We start from the raw sequence: 21,286 nt of genomic DNA, 5'->3' as shown, positions 1-21,286 counted from the left end.
TGATTTCTCACCAGAAACCATGGAGGCAAGAAGACAGTGGTCTGATACATTTAAGATACTATAAGAGAAAAACTTCCAGCCAAGAATCTTATATCCAGCAAGACTATCTTTCACAAATGACAATGAGATTAGAATATTTACAGATAAACAGAAACTGAGAGAATTTCTAAGCAAGAGACCAGATTTTCAGAAAATATTAAAGGATGTGTTAGAGCCTGAAAGAAAAGACAGAAGAGAGAGGCCTGAAAGACAGTCTAGAAATGGATATATCAATAAAAGTAACTAAAAGTATCAAAAGAGAGGTGAAAATAAAATATGACAGATAAAACTCAAATAGTCAGGAATAAACTTAATGATTTAAAGCACTTGTATTCAGAAAACTGCAACTCAATGTTAAAAGAAATTTAAAAAGGCCTAAATAACTAGAACATTCCATGTTCATGGACTGGAAGCCTAAATATCATTAAGATGTCAGCTCTACTCAAATTGATACACAGAGTCAATGAAATCCCATTAAAAAGTCCACCGGAATTAAAAAAAAAAAATTGAAAGCACAATCATCAAATTCATTTGGAAGGGTAAAGGGTCTTGAATAGCCAGAATCATAAAAAGGAAAAGCAAACCTTCACCTCCAGACTTCAAATCATATTACCTAGCTATAGTGATAAAACAGCATGGTACTGGCCTAAAGACAGACACATAGACCAATGGAACCAAGTTGATGGTTCAGAAACAGACCCTCACATGTATGCTCAAGTGATTTTTGACTAGCCTGTCAAACCCACACAGCTCAGGCAGAACAGTCCATTCAACAAATGGTGCTGAAAGAATTGGATATCCATGGACAAAAGAAAGAAAAAGGACCCCGATCTCACATCTTATTCAAAAATTAACCAAAATGGATCAAAAACCTAAAAATAAAAGCAAGATCCATAAAACTTCTAGAAGAAATTGTAGGAAAATATCTTCAAGACCTGGTGGTAGGTGGTCAATTCTTAAAGGAGATAAGAGGAGGACTGAGATGGACTACTGATGTTTAATGTATATAGAAATTTTAATTAGCTTTACTGTAAAATGTGGAAATGTATAGAGTGAATGGTAACACAGTGAGTTAACAGCTAGTTTATAAATGGGGATGTGGCTGAAAATTGTAGTCTAGGTATGTAAATGCCAACTGACAGAATGCTAGAGAATTATCTAGGAATCGTATAACACAGTAAACCAAGAGGTGGATGAGAACTGTGATTGATGGTACAGATGCAAGAGTGTCCTTTGTGAGCTAGAGCAAATGTACATCACTACTGCAGGGTGTTGGAAATGTGGAGAAGCATGGGAAAAACACAGCTGGATTGACCTATGGAATGTGGTGAGCAATAACATAATATTATTGCATCTATGCCAAAGATGTACTGTGTTGACAATGAGGCATTATAGAAAACGTGAGCCTAATATACACTATGGACATGGTAACAATCAGATTATATTATCTGTAGCAAATGTTCCACCACAGTGTGGTGTGTTGATGGAGGGGTGTTGTTTGGAAATTCTGCACATGTGCATGATTGTTTTATAAGTTTACAACTTCTATCATAAAAAATAAAAAAATAATAATAGGGTGGTTTGGGGGAAAAACACACCAAATGTGATTTTGACAATATTCTTTCATAATTTGTAACATCTCATGACAATGGAAATTGTTGGTGGAGGACTGATGTATGAGAACCCCTGTATGATGTTATGCATGTTTGCTTTTTAAGTTCACAACTTTGATTATACACTTAATTGTTTATGTATGTTCATATATAAATGATATAAAGATAATAATAATAGGTATGGTTGGGGAAAAATACTTTGGTCAGTAGTAGTATTTTGTCAGTGCTCTTTATTATTTAAAAACATTTAACAACAATGCAAGTTAATGGTGGTAGGATAAGTTATGAGAGTCCTGTATGTTACATATGTTTGTTTTGTAAGTTCACAACTATTATACACTTATTATTCATGTATGTTTATGTATGAATGATATACTTCAATAAATTAATTTTTTTTAAAGTTAAAAAGATTTCATTTCACCCACCTGATTATCATTATTTAAAAAGTCTTCAAGGAACTCTTTAGCATATTTTGCCCTTGAGGTTTGTTGAGGACTATCATTAGAGTAAACAGGAACAGGTGATTTGCTAAATAGGGTTTAAAGGATACAAGACAGCAAGTAAGTTTCCAATTTACAAAAAACAGGCATTATATAATTTAATGGTTATCATTTAAATACAAGAAATAACCATCATGGATATAACTCCTTCAACTTCTCCCTAAACGGATACCAAAATCCAATCCCTATCTTCCTGCTTCTCACATATCCCAAGTCTGATCCAGGAAAGATGAAGAAAAAAAAGTTAAAGTAATAATATTCACCATCTCCTACCCATACCTAACCTCTTCCCTGCTACCTTTCTTGGAGGTAGGGCTGAGGACTTAATGGTCTCCTTGAATTATACCTAATTCCCTCTCCTCTCCTAAGCATCCATTATGCTTTCTACCTGAGAGCTGCAATTCCAAATTGAGTTCTCCATTAACCCAAATCTTATTCCAATCTTTTGGATACCAAGATCTCATGATCTATATGTGTTCTCTTGCCTAGTTTTAAAAATTATAATTATCACTGACTGACATTTTTAACTAGTTTCTCCAATCTATCTGTGCTAAAGGACCATTTTCCTTTCCTTTTTTTTCCTAATCTAATACAGACTAATACTTTTGCAAAAGATAATCCAAATGTCATTAACAGTGCCATGAACGTTTCTACTGTTTATTCTCACTTCTTATAGCTATCTTATCACAGATGATCAGCAATACTATTTATCTCACAGAGGTATTATATAAACTAAATGAATGAATTCAATACATTTATTGTACATTTAATAGTTGCTCAATAAATATTGGTTTCTTTCCTGATGTTCAAGGGCTAGCAAAGGATAAAGCAGTCACACAAAAACAAGAATGTTCCCCAAATCAAATTCTTTTTGTCACAGAGAATAAATTAATTCTATCTTTTATTTATATATCAACATAAGGTGTTTTGTAACTCAAGTTATCTAAGAATCTTTTTAAAACACCTAAAAGTCATAATGCTAATTTTTTTCTTAATAAGCAGCTCTTCATTATTGACTCATTTGATTTATAGTTTACCATGAGATTTTTCTTGCTCCCAGTAACCCCTTCCCCCATTCTTTGCCAACATGGCCTATACATCCACCCAATGTCATCAAAAAGCATTTACCAGATTGCTGAAGATGGGTGCTAGACATATAGAGGTTCATTAAACTATTACTCTATTTTTGCATTTGTTTGAAATTTTCCATAACAGTTAACCAAAAAACACTTATTGGACTACAGTTGTGTTCTATTTCACTACACTACCTTGAGTACTTTCCTATTCAATTTTGCTTTTGATGACAGGTTGATAATAATTTGTCAATATCAAACTAAGATCTATTCCTTCTCAGCAATCCATCATTAGTTTTATCTACAAACATACCCAACATAATATGAACTGAATTTTCCAAAAATGCAAGGTACAGGCCAAACCATTGATAATATTAATTATCAAGTCAGAAGTTGTACTATCTAATTATAAAATACATTAAATGCATTCAAAATTTTACTTTAAACATCCCTGCAATTACTTGCTCATCCATTTTGTTTCCAATTGAAAGCAAAATATATTGCACTTTAAAAATATGCAGACCAATGGAAAAGAAAATAAGAAATGAAACTAAGATAAGAAAAATTTAAGAATTATATGAACTAGTCATTAATCCAACTTAAAAAAAAAAGATACTATGGAAACAACTTGGGGAACAAAACTAAATGGAGAAAACCTATTCTGGATAATCATCACCATATTTACAAGAGAGTTCACCATACACCAGAAAGTACCCTAGTATTCATTTATATTCCAAACCAGAATTATAGTCAGTGTCAACATTCAAAAAAAATAAGACATTCAACTTATCAGTAATAATCCAGAAATTAACAGACTCTGTCCTTAACAAAATGGAAGTTATAATAAATAAATAAATAATCAGCACCTAAGGCAGGTTATGGAGTCACCAAGATTAAGTGCAGATGGAATATCAATCACTAAGAATGAGTTTTTATATCTAAGCTCCCAATTCTAAATCCACTCTCACAGTTATCTAGATAAACATTTTTAAATTATTCTGAGAACCAATGTTCACAGAAGCATTATTCACAATAGTCAAAATGTGGAAACAATGCAACTGCCAAATGACAGATGAATGGATAAACAAAATGTGATATATACATACAATGAAATATTTGGCCAAAAAAGGAATGACGTTCTGATATATGCTACAATAAGGATGAACCTTGAAGATATCATGTTGAATGAAATAGGTCAATCACAAAAGGACAAATATTTTGATTCCACTTATATGAAATATCTAGACTAAGCAAATTCATAAAGACAGAAAGTAGATTATAGGTTATCAGCAACTGGGGATAGGGGTATGGAGAGTTACTGTGGGTAAAGAGTTCTGGTTAATAAAAAAGTTTTAGTACTTAATGTCATTGAAGAGTATGCTTAAAAATGGTTAAAAGGGCAGGTTCTACGTTATATATGTATGTATATATATCCACAGTAAAAATTACTCTGAGAAACTGGCATAGAAAGGTTAAACAAACAAATGAAAAACAATTTTAGGAACGACAAGAATGTACACAATAGACCATACAAGAAAATCACATATCATTTAGGGAGAAAAAAATAAAAGACTAAGTGAAGTATAAATGAAAAGAAAAGGGTAACTGCAACATATGGAGAAAATATGGAGAGTGGGGGTCAGAAAAGCTTAAAGTAAAAAGAAACAAGAATTTCTCAGCACTCCTCCATCTGCAAAATAGTTTTTTGATTCTAATTCCTCATATTAAGATATATATACTTTTTATAGTGAAATGAAAAGAATAAGAAACCCAAAAGTTATATAACATACATGGTTTATGAAACATTACACCATCCTTGTAGTAACAAATGAAAAATGCAATTTAAAACAAGCAATACTGAAAGCTAGTTCTATTGTATTACCATTTGTTTATTTCATTGCTATTTTAAAATAAATGATAGGTTCACATGATTTTTTTTTCATTTGGAAAACTAAGCAATTTGTCCATTGTTGCTTACTTACAAAGTAACAGGAATATTTTCCCATGATCTTTCTGCTTCAAGTTTATCTAATGAGCAGGGACTGTCATTTTTCGTAGACCTTGGTAATTCTTCAGTGGAATGCTCTAGATTTCTCTTAGCCTTCAGGATAAGCAATTCAATTTTGTCATCTAATTTAAAAAGATTATATTAATTCTTTAGGAACAATATGAATGCAAAGCAAAGCAAAATCTCACAAACGCAGTGAGAATTCAGATAATTCAGAATGCACACATATCTATTACAGCAAGTTACATCAAAATGTGACATTTCAAACAGAAAAAGGGGAGAAGACACATTTCTTTTAAAAATGCTAAGTGAGACAATAAGCTCTTAAATATACATTAACTTATTACATCAAAAGGAAAACATGAAAGCTCTTAAATGTTAGGACAAAAATACATTTGGCTCTTTAAAAAAAAAAAAAGTATTACCACTGAATGGCTTTTTGGGCTGTCCTGAGAGAAGTGGATTCTCATACTGACATTGGCTACGTTCAAAATCACATTTGTATTCATTACCTAATCTTTTATCATCACTCAAGGAATTTGAAAAGTTTGAGGGTTCAAAAGAATATTCAAAACAATCTAATTTATTTGTAAGCCGAGAAGTTCTTTGTGCCTGATAACTATGCTTAGGGGAACACTGATCTTCTTTAAATATTTTACAAATCCTTTGACTATTTGTGTCAGGTAGCAAGTCTTGATTGTGGAGCCAAGCTGGGTATCTGAAATCAGGTATACTAGTTATCCCTGAAACATTAAGGTCAGATTTCTGGCTGGTAAGCCATCTTGGATAATTCTTTTCAAGATTGTGTTCTGGACTGTCCTTGAAAGAAGCCTTCTTGGAAAAAGATGATTCAGAAATGCATTTACTAGTCCTATTCATAATTTTTGTTTTTTTAAGCCTGACACGTTGTTTTCCATCTATGTTTGTACATACAACAGGAGTAACTAAATTATCTTTGTCTATGGGTGTGGAGGGTTCTTGATAATCCAGATTCCTTTCAATGTGTGATGAACCTAATCTTCCAACACAGCTCTTGTTTTTCCTTTTAGTTTGGTGATCCAGTCCAACAAAAGTGAAAGAAGGTAATGATCCATCTGCTGGAAGTTTTAACAGATCATCAGTTGTCAGGCTAATGGAGTCTACGTCATTACTAGTCTGTCTTTTATAGGATGACAAGGAATGTGAGCCCTTTTTGTGATCAGGATTTTCAAAAGCTGAAAAACAAAGCACAATTCTGTTTATCTTCCCACATCACATATAAACTTTCCATAATAATATTCTACAGTAAATGAAAATAAAGAATTTAAGAATCTTTCTCTTTCCCACTTCACCCTTATCCTCACCAAATCTTTAAGAAAAAGTAAAAAGGTTAAAAAATAGGATTTGCTTTCTTTCTCACGTTTCTTCACTTTTACTTAACTTCTATCCTTTCCTCTACAGCCTTCTGAATTTTCCCATTTCTCCAACTTTTATCATCTAAACACACCTGATACACAAACACATTATAAATACATTGCAAACACATTAATATTGGTTACTCAATACTGACTGCTACATAGAAAAAAAAATTGACCATTAAACTAGTTGGAAAAATAACTTGCTTTCTTGCCTACTAACCCCTACAATGCCATTAACACAGAGAAGACAGCTGTTCTAATTCTCCTCTTTTGGAATATATTGTCCACATCCCTCTAAGAGAGTTCAATGAAAACCTTTTCCATTCTATGTCTAGTAGGTAAAATTTATCAGCCTCCTCTCCAAAGTCAAAAAGGATCTTATCTGAAAATTCCTAGGAACTAGAGAATTACAAAATCATTTTACAAAAATATCCAGATCTCAATATTGTAAAAGTCATTTTTATGCAAAGGAAAAAAAGTCAAACTTTCCAAGGCTTTTAAATTGTTGAAAACAAAGAATAATAGAAGCATACCATTGTTTGGTTTATAAATATACTTGGAGAATTTTGCTATATTAGTAGAACTCTCATGAACATTAATTTTTCCAGTGCTTGCACCAGGATACATTTGGCTTAAATCAAAATCATCAATATAGGCCTGTAAAGCCTGAGAAGCAGATCTGTATAGTTTATTCTTGTACTGAAAAGAGCCATCAGAGTTTGTGGAATTACTACCACTCAGGCTGCAGCTTGCTAGAAGAGAAGATACTGAAGATTCTCGAGAACAAGTTCTGTACTTTGTACTTGATTTTGCCATGGCTTCCTCAATATGGGTTATTTCTAGTCATTTCTCTTAAAAATAACTGTAATACAAAAACAAAATATTAAGGTTCCAATTAAAAGGAATAATGGCCACATGCAGATGAATATGTAAACTTTTTATAATTTCATGATTAAGACTTATGATCTATAAACATTCCTTTTTAGGCACAGTACATTGTAGATTTTATATTATTTTAATTATTGTGAATTACCTCAATGATTTAACAAATATTTACTGAGCACCTACTATGTGCTCAGAAGTATGTATACAAAAGTCATCTAAGAACATATATGGAAGGTACCAAAGAAAGAATACTCACTATTTTTAAAGTCCAAAAAACTAGAGATGAAGTCTTTTTCACTTAGGGTGATATATTCTATGACATCACAATACCAAACAATCACCTCTACAGAATATTTTTCAATTCTTAATCCCCCCACCGTGCACCACACATAGTATAGCAGGTGCTCAATAAAATTTTTAAACACATCAAATCACGTTATTGGAAACAGAAAAAATGGAGAAGATCCACTTTCAATGTTAAATGCTAATATGTAAAACAGTAGCCAAAACATCCCTTCAAAAGATTCAAAAAGAACAAAATAATTTACATTTATATTTGAAGACTGTCTTTTTATAGAATGAGCTAGCAATATGCCCTTTTCCTAAAATAATATAAATAATATTAATGTTAATAATCATTTCCTGATCTTTATATTTTATACTATTCCCACTATTTTCAATTCTTATGTTACACAGGTCCAGCCCACTTCTTTTAAAGCTTAAATAATTTAGAAACTGACTTATTCATCTTACTACTTTTCCAATACCAAAATGGAAAGAAATCCTCTTTACCATAGTAGAGCAATAAATAGAATCTATATTTTAAAAATCAAAGGAATAACAATGAATAGGTACTCTTTCAGTACATGACATTCTTTTCAAATTGATTTTCTTTACTAAAAATGAATTAATGTCTAGTACTTAAGATGCTATAATATAAAGTTAATGTTTAATTTTTGCTATAATTCTGGAAATACTTATATTACCACTTTTAATGTTATCTTAATAACGTCAAATATTACTTTTAAATATTCAAAGTCCTCCAATTAAAGAAGAGACAAAAATAAAATGTTATTCTGCCTTAGCCAAAACACAAGCTACTCTTTTTGCAAGATATCTGACAGTCGTCAGCAGAAGCAGCAGAACCTGAGATGAGTTAGCCTTTTTTAGTTCCTTTTGAATGCTGTGATATTCGTATAACTCTAAAGAATGGCTAAACTAAGTCAGCTTTGCCCTTTCTTTACCCCTATTACTTATGTAAACATTGCTTGGATAACAATACAGGTTACTTATTTTACAAAATCTTCAACCAAAAACAAAAGCCTAAGGGGATAGCTGTTATAGTTCTTAACACATGGGTAAGTAACATTGACTAGTTATTCTAATTCACAAGACTGGCAAAAAGAAAATCCATAATTCAACTTTTATTATGAAAAGTGTTCAAAAATACACAAAAGTATAAAGAATAATATAATAAATGCCCAAGCATCCATCGACCTGTTCTATTACTGAACTTATCTATACCCCCACCCACTTTTCCCCTCTTCAACCACAGGGTTATTTTGAAGCAAACCCCATTTAGCTTACCACTTCTTCTGTAAAAACTTCGTTTCTCTAAAAGAAAATCCATCATTCCGAAGAAAATGTTATACTTATGGCAAAAAAATTCAATTACCTTTGATTCAAAAAGCAGAATGTTCGGGGTTAAATAGTGGGAATATCGCAGGAAATTAAGAACCATTTGAAATCATATCTCTGTAATTTACAAGTTACGAAACTGAACCTTTATTTTACAGCAGAAAGACAGTAGTTAATGAACCTGGAAAGCTAAAATTTCTGGAGCCGCTGCACAGCGCATCTTTGCCACAACCCGAGGGCATTTGGTCCAAACTTTTCCGCCCTTATCAGGAAACACCCTCCCCTTTGGTATTCCACTCCTCCCATTAGACACAGACACAGACTTCATTTAATTTCTTTTCTTTTAGAAACCATTTATTAAGCAGCAACAGTGAGCGCTACGGGGGACGGGGGGTGGGTGGGGGGGAGACACCGAGGCCTCCGCCCCTAAACCGCAAGCCCCATCCCTCCCCCACCGGCTTCCATCCGCCCCAAGCTCCCAGAGGCCCAGCCAGGTCCCTTGCATCCCGTCCACGCGACCCTCCACCGCCGCGGCAGCCCTGCCCTAAAGTTTTACTATTTCCACAGGGAATCCCAACTCTTGCCCGCTCTCAGAAAAGGTCTTCCTCTTCCCTCCTGGCCTCCCTTACTTTAGCCCTTTTCCTCGGGCTGTCAGAGGATGGGGCGCCCCTCGCAAATAATACCCCCCTTTTCCGCCCTAACTCACCGACTAAGTCCCAACAAGAGATTAATACGCACAGTTCCACAACTCTCCGCCGAAAGCCCAGTTCTGTCACCCAGCGGGAGATGCGACAAAGCAACCCCGTCCGAGATAGAGCCACGCCTGGGCTACCCCGAAGCTTTCTCCGCCGTCACAGCCGAGAGCTCCGCCCGCGCGCGCTTTCAAACCGCCCTAACATGGCGCTGGCTTGCGGTGCGCATGCTTGTCCCTTGGAGGGGCGGAGGGAGGGGGAGGAGACGGCTGAGGAAAAGGGAACGCTGTGGGGAGTTGGGCTGCACCCCCTTGTGAGAGTTATAGTTTCTCCCTCCTTATTCTTCTGGGGTTGAGGGCTTCCGGACTGAGGCCAGTTCGCTGCCCCCCGTGCCCTCTCCCCCGCGCCCTCTCCCCCGCCGTCACCCCTATTCTTTGCCAGTCAGCTCAGGTGACAGGCCAGGCTGAGCTTCCTTGGGCCGGCTCCCGGGATTGTGAAAGAGGAGCGGGTGGGGTAGGCGCTTTGGGGCGTTGGCAACTGCTGTGCCTGTCGGCGAGAGCAGCTCCGCAGCCCCAGTTCTACCAAATCAACTTGGCCTCCCCGCTTTCAGAGCAACCCCCTCTCGGGAAGCGACAGCATCTCAGCAGGAGGGGCAGCTCCCCCCTTTTCATTCCCTCTCCCTCCCTCCCACCAGTGCCTTCCCCGTCCCATCCCTGAGCCCAGGGTCCCCCGGGCTTCTAGCCAGCCTCTCAAAGGGCTCAGATCAAATGAGTGATTAGAGGAGGGAGTTTGACCGGAAAGGGGATTTAAGAAACTCCTTGGGGACCAGAGAAGAATGGCAGTGACCCCAAGGATTGGGGACCCAGTCAGGCAGCTCAGAAAGAGGGAGATTATACAAACAGGTGTAAAGACCCACTAACAACATGTGTGAACCTGTCTACAAGGCTGGGACAGAACGTGAGGTGCGAAGAATCCAGTTTCATCCAAGTGGTGTATCAAAAAAAAGAATGCCATCTCATATTGGTTTATGTTTATTTTCCACTGATCGAATCTGTGAAGATATCCTTGACCTTTACTCCATCTGACTATGATTCAGCTTAAACAAGTGGTATCACCAGGTAAAATACTCTTCTTTTCATCCATCTCCAGCCCAATAACCTTCCCTTTTCTCCTAGCAAATGGAAAAGTCCAGAAGCCATAAAATTCAGTTTAGTGCTTCATTTAAAAACCTAGTGTGCTAATTGCTGGTGATGTGAAAGTGAATATATCACAGTTCTTAAAACCCTGAGCTACAGTCTAGTGGTTATGTTCCTATAATTTGTGCAATTTCTAGGTTAATCAAGGCTGCTAATAGGAAATAAAGAACTAAAACAAGCTAGGACAAGCCCAGGTCAGGGAACAACCGAGAATGGCTGTATGAGGTCTATATAAAATGTTAATGGCAATCAGCTTAAAAAGTTAGATTTCAGAAGGGGGAGTTTTTGCCTGGTGAGTATAGGATGCTTGTTAAGTTGGATTTTTATCCACATTCCTCCTAAATGTCTTTTTAACCTGTCCTTTTTTAAAAAATAAGATAATTTCTTAAACATAATTTCTTAAACTTCTTTTCATAAACAGTATCTTCAAAGCTTCTCAGACTACCTATTTCTTCTGTCTTGGAGCATTATGGCAGATATTACCTGCTGAGGATATAAAGTGCAAATAAAGAACACTGAGAAATTATAAAGGGCATTATCAAATACCTCAACCCAATTCACGGATCACAATAATTCTATTTCCACTTTATTCCTTTACAGGTTAAGAGAGATGGAGATCTCCATGAGGATTCAGAGAAGAGTCCCAATAGTTGTTAAAATTCTGGACTAGATCTATTAGGAAAGGTAAAGAAACCAGGAATTTACTTAAGGAAAAAGGAGGTTAATGGTTTACTAAGGTTTTTCAAATTTAGAAGATGGTAGCTAGATGTTATGGTTGATTGGAGAACTAAACAAGAGAAGATAGATTTATGATCAAACTGAAGAGCTTTAGGTGAGAGCTAAGAAATGTTCTGATAATAACTTTAAAATGGTTTATTGAGGTGCTTAAGGAGGTAGCTCTTTGGAGAGGTTTATTCTTTCACTTCTTATTGTCTCTTATTTTAATTGAGGTGAAATTCATGTAACAAACAATTAACCATTTTAAGTGTACAGTTCATTGGTATTCAGTGTATTCACAATATTATGCAACTACCAGCACTCTAGTTTCAAACTTTCATCATTTCATGAATAAATGGGTTTAAATTTGTTCATTTTTTAAAAAGAAACTAATCTTTTTGATTACCTATAATGGGACCCACACTATTTCAAGCACTTTTATATAAATTAGTTCAATCCTTATAACAACCTCATGAGATAGGTATCATGATCCCCATTTTATAGATTTGGAAATTTAATTTCTGAGGTTAAGCAATTTACCCAAAATAATACAGCCAGTGGTAAGTGACAAAAACAGGATTTGAAACCCTTCTTTCCACCACATTCTTTCCACGACAGTAGCCAACTTCCCCTGATGGATCAAAGGACTAATGAGACTATTGCTTCCTGAGCTCTTTCGGAGCAGAACCAGTATCTTACTCAACTGTTTTGCCACACCTACTAAAGTACAGAACCCCTAGCAAGGATTCATTAGTGGTGTTTATCTTGAACTGATTTGAAATTGATCCTCTCTGAGGAGATGACATTTAAGCAAAACACCAATGAAGAAGAGTCAGTTACAGGAACATAAAAAAATTAACTGTTTTTGAAAGTTAATTACATTTATTAAATTGTGTGGATTTTATCATTTCATTTGCCTGTAGAGTAAAATTATCGATATATATAAGTCATGTGTCTTGCTGGTTTGGGAGGAAGATAGATTTTTTTAAAAATTTTTAAATTTATTTCATTGTATTTTTTTGAAGATACGTAGATCACAAAAAATGTTACATTAAAAAATATAAGAGGTTCTCATATACCCCACACCCCATGCCACCCCCACTCCTCCAACATCAACAACCTCTTTCATCACTGTGGCACATTCATTGCATTTGGTGAATACATTTTGGAGCACTGCTGCACAGCATGGGTAATAGTTTACATTGTAGTTTACACTCTCCCCCAGTCCACCCAGTGGGTTATGGCAGGATATATAATGTCCAGCATCTATCCCTACAATATCATTTAGGACAACTCCAAGTCCTTAAAATGCCCCCACATCACATCTCTTCTTCCTTCTCCCTGCCCTCAGCAACTACCATGGCCACTTTCTCTATATCAGCACTACAATTTCTTCCATTACTAGTCACAATAGTTATATAGTAGAATACCAGTAAATCTGCCCTACTCCATATTTTATTCCTCCATCCTGTGGACCCTGGGATTGTGATGTCCACTCCAACTCTATATTGAGAGGGGAATTAGATCCCACATGGTGGATGGATGCAATTCTCCTGCTTACAGTTGAAGGCTCTCAGTTCCCTGGTGTGGTGGTTGACCATCTTTACCTCCCTGTTAGCTGACCTAGATAAGTCCAAAGAACAGGAGAGTAGGAGTTGCAACTCCGAATGTTCCAAGCAAAGGGAACAACAAGTACCCTGAGATAGGAAGTTGCTTGGTAGTATTCGAGTAATAACCAGGAGGTAGATGTGATTGGAGTAAAATGGCCTGAAGAAGAGAGATACAAAGTATTTGGAGAGGAGGCCAGGTGTCAGATCATGTAATGCCACTACCACTCACTTTAAAAAGAATAATCTAAGAGCACATGATCAATACATTTTGATACTTTACAAGAGAAGGAAGCGTGATTAAGGTGTTAGAAATAATGATGATTTATGAAATAATTATTATGTGCCAGGCATTGGGGCAGGATATTTAAGTGCAGTAGCTCATTTAACCCATACACTAATTCTACAAGATAGGTATTATCTCAGTTTTACAACTGGAGCAGAATGAGGAACCAGAAATACTATATAACCTGTTTCACACAATTAGTAAGTGGCAGACACAAGGTTTGGCCCAGGTCTCTTTGACTCCAAATCCTGTACCATTTGCAATATACCATATTTTCACATTTGAGAGACTATGAATAAGGACAAAGAGGTTCATACATGCATGTATTCAACAAATAATTATTGTTCATTGGTATGTGCCAGCTAAATAGAAATGTATTAAAATTGAATACAGCCCTTTAAATTTTCTTTTTGTATAATTACAATCTTAACATTTGGGTTGTTTTTTTTTTAATTTTGCAGATAGATGGACTATAAGGCAATTGCCCAGGAAACTACCCAAGAAGTTTTAGGTTACAGTCAAGATACATCAGACTGGAAATTGGTTAAAATTTCAGTAAGAAAATAAGTTAAATATGTTTCAAGATTTTTTTAATGAAAAAATAAAACCCAATTCATTGTAAAGATTTTTTTTTAAGTATTTTCTTTTATAAATCAAAAAATGCATCTTTGCTTTTTTTTCATTTCCATTTTTTCTGTATCTGACAGCTAATTTATTTGTGGATTTTTATTCCCCTTTGAGAAAAAGATAACTGTTTCCTGCAAGGATTCTAAAAAATTCCATGGAAAAATGTGAGTACAATTTCCTATTTACAATCATTAGTTTAAATTCTTTTTATTTTAAATTCAATGCCACTTCATTTGCTAGAAGAAATTATTTGATACTGATCAAGAAATAGAAATTATAAAGTCACTAGTTTGAAATGTGTTATTTATAAAATAGAGCAATTAGGAACCTCTATCACTTATTTTCAAACTTAAAGATAAACAGAAAAATAATCCTTCCAATGAATAATTCACAAATTAAGATAGGAAATTTCCATTTTAAGAAATAATTACTGTAAAAGCAGATTTTCTTGCTGATAGTAGTATTAAATCACCTTTTAAACCCTTCACCTTTCCATTAAATGAGCCACTAAATAGTAAAGTTTATTTACTTATTTTATGGTTGCTGATACAGGCAATTTTTTTCTGTAAGCTGCTTTTAAGGATATTTTTGTGTATCCTGTTATTTCAAGTACAAGAACATCAAGAGAAATTGTGCTTTTTTTTTTTGTACCTTGTTTTGAACAGTTGTTCATTTTTTGCTCTGATCACATTAATGCCATCAGATCATCATATATTACTGAGCAGACCAAATTTTATTAACTTTTTTCGGGTCTACTCTGTCAACTCCCTCATTTTGTGCTTCTTGCTCTTTTCTCATCTGACTGAAATTTGCCTATTTGTGTACCAACCAATTTTTGACAATAAGACAAAGCTGGTATACTTTTTCCCATTCATTTAAAAATATCAGGAAGATCATCCCTACCTTTAATATCTAAACAGCAATTCTAATAATGGCACTTTCATAATTAAAATTGGGGGGGCGGGCAATGTGTAAGCTCAAGCTTAGGCACACTAGGGAAATATACTTTTGAATAATATGGTTTTTTGTGCCTTTCAGATCAGACCAGTATAGACAGCAACACACAAATCAAAGATACCTTGCAAGTTTCTCATCTATTTTTCAAATAGTTAATGGGTGTTTATACATAAGGTGATACACCATACACCATGCCTAGAGCAATTCAAAGAATAACCTCAGGCAAGAGATTAAATCTGAGACTATTTTTAAGTTTTATTGAAACTTTTTAAAAGACATATTTTAATTTTACATGCAAAACTAAGCAGGCAATTGGAATATTTTGCATTCACGGTTTGAGTGAAATTTATATGCACTGTGCAATATTAATTTGTTAATGTGCAGCAAATTACCTCCACACTTAGAATTTAACAAAACAAACATTTGTTATTTCATGATTTCAGGAACCCAGGTGTATTAATCATCCAAAGGAGTGCTGATGCAAAATTCCAGAAATCTGTTGGCATTTATAAAGGTTATTTATTTGGTGTAGAAGCTTATAGTCACAAAGCCATAATGCATAAGTTACTTCCCTCACCAAAGTCTGTTGCCACATGTTGGAACAAAATGGCTGCCAACACCAGCAAGCATTCAACCTCCTCTTCCCCTTAAGGCTCCATGGTCCCAGCTTCTTCCAATATCAGCTGTAGATTGAGATAAGTCTTGTCCAAGCTCATTCCTTTCTGGGCTCAGCTTCTCTGTTCTCTTCACAAGACTGTAGACTATCAGGCTCTCTCTAATCCTGGGGCCTCTGTGCTATGTTCTATTTCACTGTGTTCTTCTCCTGTGCATTTACTTCCCTGGGCTCCAGCTCAAAAATTCCCACTAACTCCTCTTCTGTGGCATTGTTTTCTCTGAGTCCCACCCTCCAAGGAAGCAGGGATGCAACATCCTACTGATGTGGCCTAATCAAAGCCGTAATCATAATTTAATCAACTAAAACTTCCAAATCCAATATGATCTAATATACCCAGAGGAATAGACCAGTTCAAAAACATAATCCAATATCTATTTTTGAAATTCATAAACAATGCCAAGCTTCTATACCAGGCAATGTTTAACTTGGTGCCTCAGCTTCAAGGTTAAAATCAAAGAGTGGGCTCAGGATTATGTCTCATCCAAAGGTTCAACTGAGGGAGGCTTTGCTTCCTAGCTCATTCACATGGTTGTTGGTAGGATTCAATTCCTCTTGGACTGTTGGATTAGGGACCTCAGTTCATTGCTGATTCTTGACTGGAAGCCTCCCTCAATTCCTTGACACATGACCTCTCCAGAGAACCACTCACAACACAGCAGTTTGCATCCCTCAGAATGAGGGCTCCAAGGGAAAAAAATGGGCAAGCAAGACAGCAGCAAAACTCTTTTTGCAATCTAATCTTCGAAGTTGCATCCCATCACTTCTGCAATATTCTATTCATTAGAAATGAATCACTAGGTCTAGCCTGTTCTAATTTCTTAGGCTGCTTAAGCAAATACCATGAAATATGTTGGCTTCAACAATGGGAATTAGGTTATGGTTTTGAGACTAAAGAAAAGTCCTAATCAGGGTTATGCTTTCTCCCCAAGACTGTGGCATTCTGGGACTGGCTGCCTACCCTCCCTGGCTCCCCTGTCATGTGATAAGGTACGGGGCAGCATCTCCAGGTCTCTCCCTTCTCCTCTGATTTCCATTTATGGCAGCTTCTGGCTGCTTCCCATAGCTTTCTTTCATCTGTTTGAATTTTATTCTCTTATATAGGACTTCAGTAATGGGATGAAAACACATCCCTCCTGATTGAGGTGGGCCACATCTTAACTGAAGCAGCCTCATCAAAAAGTCCCACTCACAATGGGTCCACACCCACAAGAATGGATTAAATTTAAGAATTAAATTCAAACCACCACAAGCTCTCATTCAGAGATTGTGCTTAAGTCACTTAAGCCTTATCCCTGTCCCTTTGCTGATTTGTCTGTGTGAGGCTTTGGTAATGCTTTCAAGTTTGCCGCACATCCCCTCTGATTGCTCCTGAGCAGGGGCAGCCTGCCTTCCAGACCCCTGGATTGAGTATAAATTTACAAGGGTCATTTTGACTATCTCTTTCCCTGGTCTTTTCTATTAAACTGCTGGCTGATCTTGCTGTTTGGGTTGTTTCTATTAGTTTCATGTACGTAATAGTTTTCTCTTAATTGTTTGGTTCTAGGAGCTCGCTCTTATTCTTTTTACCATTTCTCTACATTGTATGGAGAAATAAAATCCAACCCCCTCAGGCAGTGTGGAAGTGCTACCAGTCTTTATAGCTTCTTAGCATGTCTCTCTTCTTGTAAGGAATAATCAGTATTCACAGTTTATTGTGCCTTGAGCCTACCAGTGAGAGCTGAGGAAGGGAAGGGAAATCCAGTCTTCTCAGCAACACCTGGCTAGAATAGAGCTTTCACAATATGAGCTGGAGTTGCAGGAATGAGAAAAGTCAATAACCTGCCCCTTCTTGGGTAAAACCATAGCACCAGACTTGGAGCTGGTGGGGAAAGGAAGCCCTTATTATTTTGATTGCACCCAACAAGAAAAGAATTTCTGTAACATGGCGGTATGGGGTGGTTGCAAGCAGGTCATAGCTAAAATGCCACAAACTTTCACTTCTCTTACATAGATTTAGTAGACTTTCTTGAACAAAGATTTCTCCATTTGCTGTATGCCCTTAGGTCAGTTTCCAGAGACTCTTATTTATTTCTTTATTTTGCTGTTTTTAAGTTCATTTCTGAGTTGCAAAGATTATTTCCCCTTCCCCATGTTTTTATGATTTCCTATATTCCCCATTCAATCTTGGCTGCTACAACCAAACAGACAGAAAGCATAAGGACCTTCTCTTTTTTGCATCTGTAGTGGAAACCTTAGCAACAGACATTAACTACTCCAGGTCTGTCAGAGATGCCTCAGAAGCTTTTAAGTGACTGCATTTTTATAATTTTCACCATTTAAATACTGGGCCACTAAGGAGAGGGTATACTGACCTCCTCACAAGCCACTCTAGAAGTCCTGCCCTTAACTCATTAATATTACAGTTGAAATACCAAAAATAACATCATTAAAATCCTTTAAGTACCTTGTCATCTTAAAGGTGCTTCCTCAAGTTTACAATTTTTAATATGCAAAAGCAGATATTATACACTAATTTTCTGTTCCCTTACCCTCCTAGTTGCTCTTCTGACATTACTCAATCACAACAACCATAAGTTTTTTAAATTTTTTTAACTTTATTTTGTACATTTAATAATTGAAAATATAAACAATTAAAAACTAAAAAGAAAAATTGAATAAAACATACATTTCTCAATTAAATGTACTAGATCCCTATAACTTTTTTTTTTGAGTCATACAATGTGTTACCCAAATAATTGGTCATAATAATGCAATCATATAGTATTTGTCCTTTTGTGTCTGGCTTGCTTCGCTCAATGTAATGTCCTCCAGGTTCATCCATGTCATAATAGGCTGTAAGGTGATTTAGTGACATGTTAAAATTAACCTACTCATACAAATCTACATTTACTAAAAACTCTTCGCTGCAGCATGAAATCTTCATGAAATGTATGATTTGTAAAAGGTATAATGTCACACATATTGTCATTTGTTCCAGATACCAGTTAAAGTTTGTCAGAAACGAAAAGAGACAAAATAAAGTAATTAAAATATTTTTTATTTGACCTGAGGTACTTAAATTGAGCATAAAGCTTTATTATAGAGTTTAGTAAAATATCTAAAGAACTGTTGCATCTTGATGATTGATAGAATTCTTAGGTTGAAATATGGCAAACTTGATTTCTCTGAAGAGTCTCAAACACAGGAGATACTGAATATTTGTTGATTGGGTAATAGACTCAAGTGCTCAAGACATTTAGATATTTTATGTTTCCAAAGAGGCATGCTATTTACATATTTTTTTAAAAGACTGTAACTCTCATACATCTCTAATTAGTGAATTCAGAAAATCCTTTTAAATTAGTAGTCTAACCTCTGCTCAAGACACAGCTTTAATACTGTTTTATAATCTTCCAGAAGTTAAATAATTTCTGCCTTGTGGTCATATAATATCTAAAACTCATATTTTTCTCACTTTTGCAAGTTGCTGCAAAATGAATGAATAGCCACTGAGTAGACAGACTAACCCAAGAGTTAGCAAACTTTTGGTAAAGGGGCAGATAGTAAATATTTTAGGCCTTGGCAGGCCATACGGTTGCTTTTATAACTACCAAACTCTGCCATTATAATGCACATCACCCATGGACAATACATAAATAAGTATGACTGTTTCAATAAAACTTTATTTACAAAAACAGGCAAAAGACCAGATTTGACCTCAGACCATACATAGTTTTGCCAACCCCTGTCTTTAGGTAGATTTTTAAAATCACAAGTCTTCAAATGTTGATGAACTTCTATGTACGTGGAGAAGCCTTCTTTCCTCCCCTAAAATTTTCATACCCAAATCTCAGAGATACAGATATAGTCAGCCCATCATATATTAGTATAATATAATGAGAAGAGTATTGGCTTTGGAATCATTCAGACTTGAAACAAGTATGTCTCTGAGTCTATATTCTCACCTATAAAATGAGAATAATTATGTCTTGCAAGTTGTTAGTGAGGATTATGTGAAATACTCTTTGAAAAGCGCTTAACACAATATTTGGCACATATTATGTACTCAGTAAATGATAGTCTGATTATTATTATCACAGAGTAGCTTGAGGGTAGGACATATTTTGCTTGTAGCATCTTTGTATCCTCAATATCTGGCACATAGTAAGTACTCTTTGTTGAATGAATGAGAAACAGGAAAATATAAATATTTGAAATTAGATCTCTTCCTCCTACCTTACATCAATCTAAATTCCAGATAAATTACAGGCTTATGTAAAATATGATATTTAATAATTAGGCAATCCTAAAGAAAGGTACAAAGCATTGTAACTTTTCTCTACATGGAAAAAAAGTACAGAAGACTATAAAGACAAATCTGGACTTTTCACAAGAAAGTAAATTTACAAAGTCATGATTTCCAGCCATCTTTTCAACAGGGTATCTGTATTTATTTAAAATTATGTTGTTTGTTCATTACATTCAAATATTCACTACTTTCTATGTGCCAGGAACTGTGCTATGTGCTAATAATATAGTGGTGATCAAGACAGTCACAATCCATATTCATATCCTTATAAGCGTTATAATCTTAGTAACATTCTCAAGGGGGAAAAAACCCTTTAAAATAAAATTAATGTTTTATCCTTTCATCCAACTTTTACTCTTTGTAAGGGAGAGAAACATATACCTATGATGCAAAGCAGAGTGGTATTACTGCCATAAAAGAATCAATTTATGTGAAATAATAATAGCTAACACTCAGTAAACACTTAATATATGCCACATGCTGTCCTTTAAATAAGTAAACTTGATTGGTCCTCATGAACTGTGAAATAGATAATACTGTCTCCACTTTACATATGAGAAAAACTTAGATTGAATAACCTATCTAAGATCACATAGCTGATAAAAGCTGGAGCTGTAATTTGAAAAGGCAGGCTGACTCTCCATGCTACTCTCTTAGCATTTTCATGGTATTGCCTATGTGTTTAAGTACTATTAACTATGAATACCAGCATACACAATTAAATATTTATTAAGTGCCCAGGTATAAGAAACTAGGTAAATATAGATATAGAGTATTATTAGAATTATTATAAGCCAATCCAATCAAGAGATATCTGGGGAACTTCTTTCAAATGTTAGTTTGGCTTTGCAATAATGTAAGGCATAATCAGGCCCATGCTTACGTGGAATCTTGATCTGTGACAGAAGAGGTACTATAAAACAGTAAGGGAATAATCAACTATTCAATAAATTATACTGACATAATTTTTATTCATATGTTAAAAGAATAAAATTAGATCCACACCTCAAACCCATACCATGCACAAATATCTATTCCAGGTAGATGAAAGTCCGAAATGTGAAATACAAAATTATAAAATTTTAGA

The 21,286-nt window shown here is 35.2% G+C and overlaps 2 protein-coding genes and 1 non-coding gene across 6 annotated transcripts in view; 1 reads left to right on the top strand and 2 right to left on the bottom strand.

The window, feature by feature from the left end:
• C16H18orf54 (chromosome 16 C18orf54 homolog) overlaps positions 1-10,172 on the bottom strand; it is a 39,459-nt gene extending 29,287 nt beyond the window's left edge. The window contains exons 1-5 of one of the 4 annotated variants that reach the window (XM_058277756.2): positions 9,860-10,172; positions 7,164-7,492; positions 5,659-6,447; positions 5,208-5,355; positions 2,078-2,180 (exon numbers count right to left, since the gene is read on the bottom strand). In XM_058277756.2, coding sequence (XP_058133739.1) covers positions 2,078-2,180; positions 5,208-5,355; positions 5,659-6,447; positions 7,164-7,446 — 1,323 coding nt within the window. In that variant the 5' untranslated portion in view covers positions 7,447-7,492; positions 9,860-10,172. The remainder of the gene's footprint in view (positions 1-2,077; positions 2,181-5,207; positions 5,356-5,658; positions 6,448-7,163; positions 7,493-9,859) is intronic. The other 3 variants (XM_058277755.2, XM_012525671.4, XM_058277754.2) reach the window with 3 other exon arrangements.
• The window catches only part of STARD6 (StAR related lipid transfer domain containing 6), a 37,513-nt gene continuing 26,318 nt past the window's right edge, over positions 10,092-21,286 (top strand). The window contains exons 1-4 of the mRNA XM_058277758.2: positions 10,092-10,963; positions 11,642-11,725; positions 14,113-14,210; positions 14,364-14,442. Coding sequence (XP_058133741.1) covers positions 14,117-14,210; positions 14,364-14,442 — 173 coding nt within the window. The 5' untranslated portion in view covers positions 10,092-10,963; positions 11,642-11,725; positions 14,113-14,116. The remainder of the gene's footprint in view (positions 10,964-11,641; positions 11,726-14,112; positions 14,211-14,363; positions 14,443-21,286) is intronic.
• LOC111764470 (small nucleolar RNA SNORA31) lies at positions 18,054-18,185 on the bottom strand. The gene has a single exon (XR_002797064.1). It is a non-coding gene; the product is annotated as a small nucleolar RNA SNORA31 (small nucleolar RNA).

The sequence above is a fragment of the Dasypus novemcinctus genome, chromosome 16, assembly GCF_030445035.2.
Source record: "Dasypus novemcinctus isolate mDasNov1 chromosome 16, mDasNov1.1.hap2, whole genome shotgun sequence".
Lineage (NCBI taxonomy): Eukaryota > Metazoa > Chordata > Mammalia > Cingulata > Dasypodidae > Dasypus > Dasypus novemcinctus.
The sequence above is the reverse complement of the archived record's forward strand: the minus strand, read 5'-3'. Positions and strand labels throughout refer to the sequence as shown.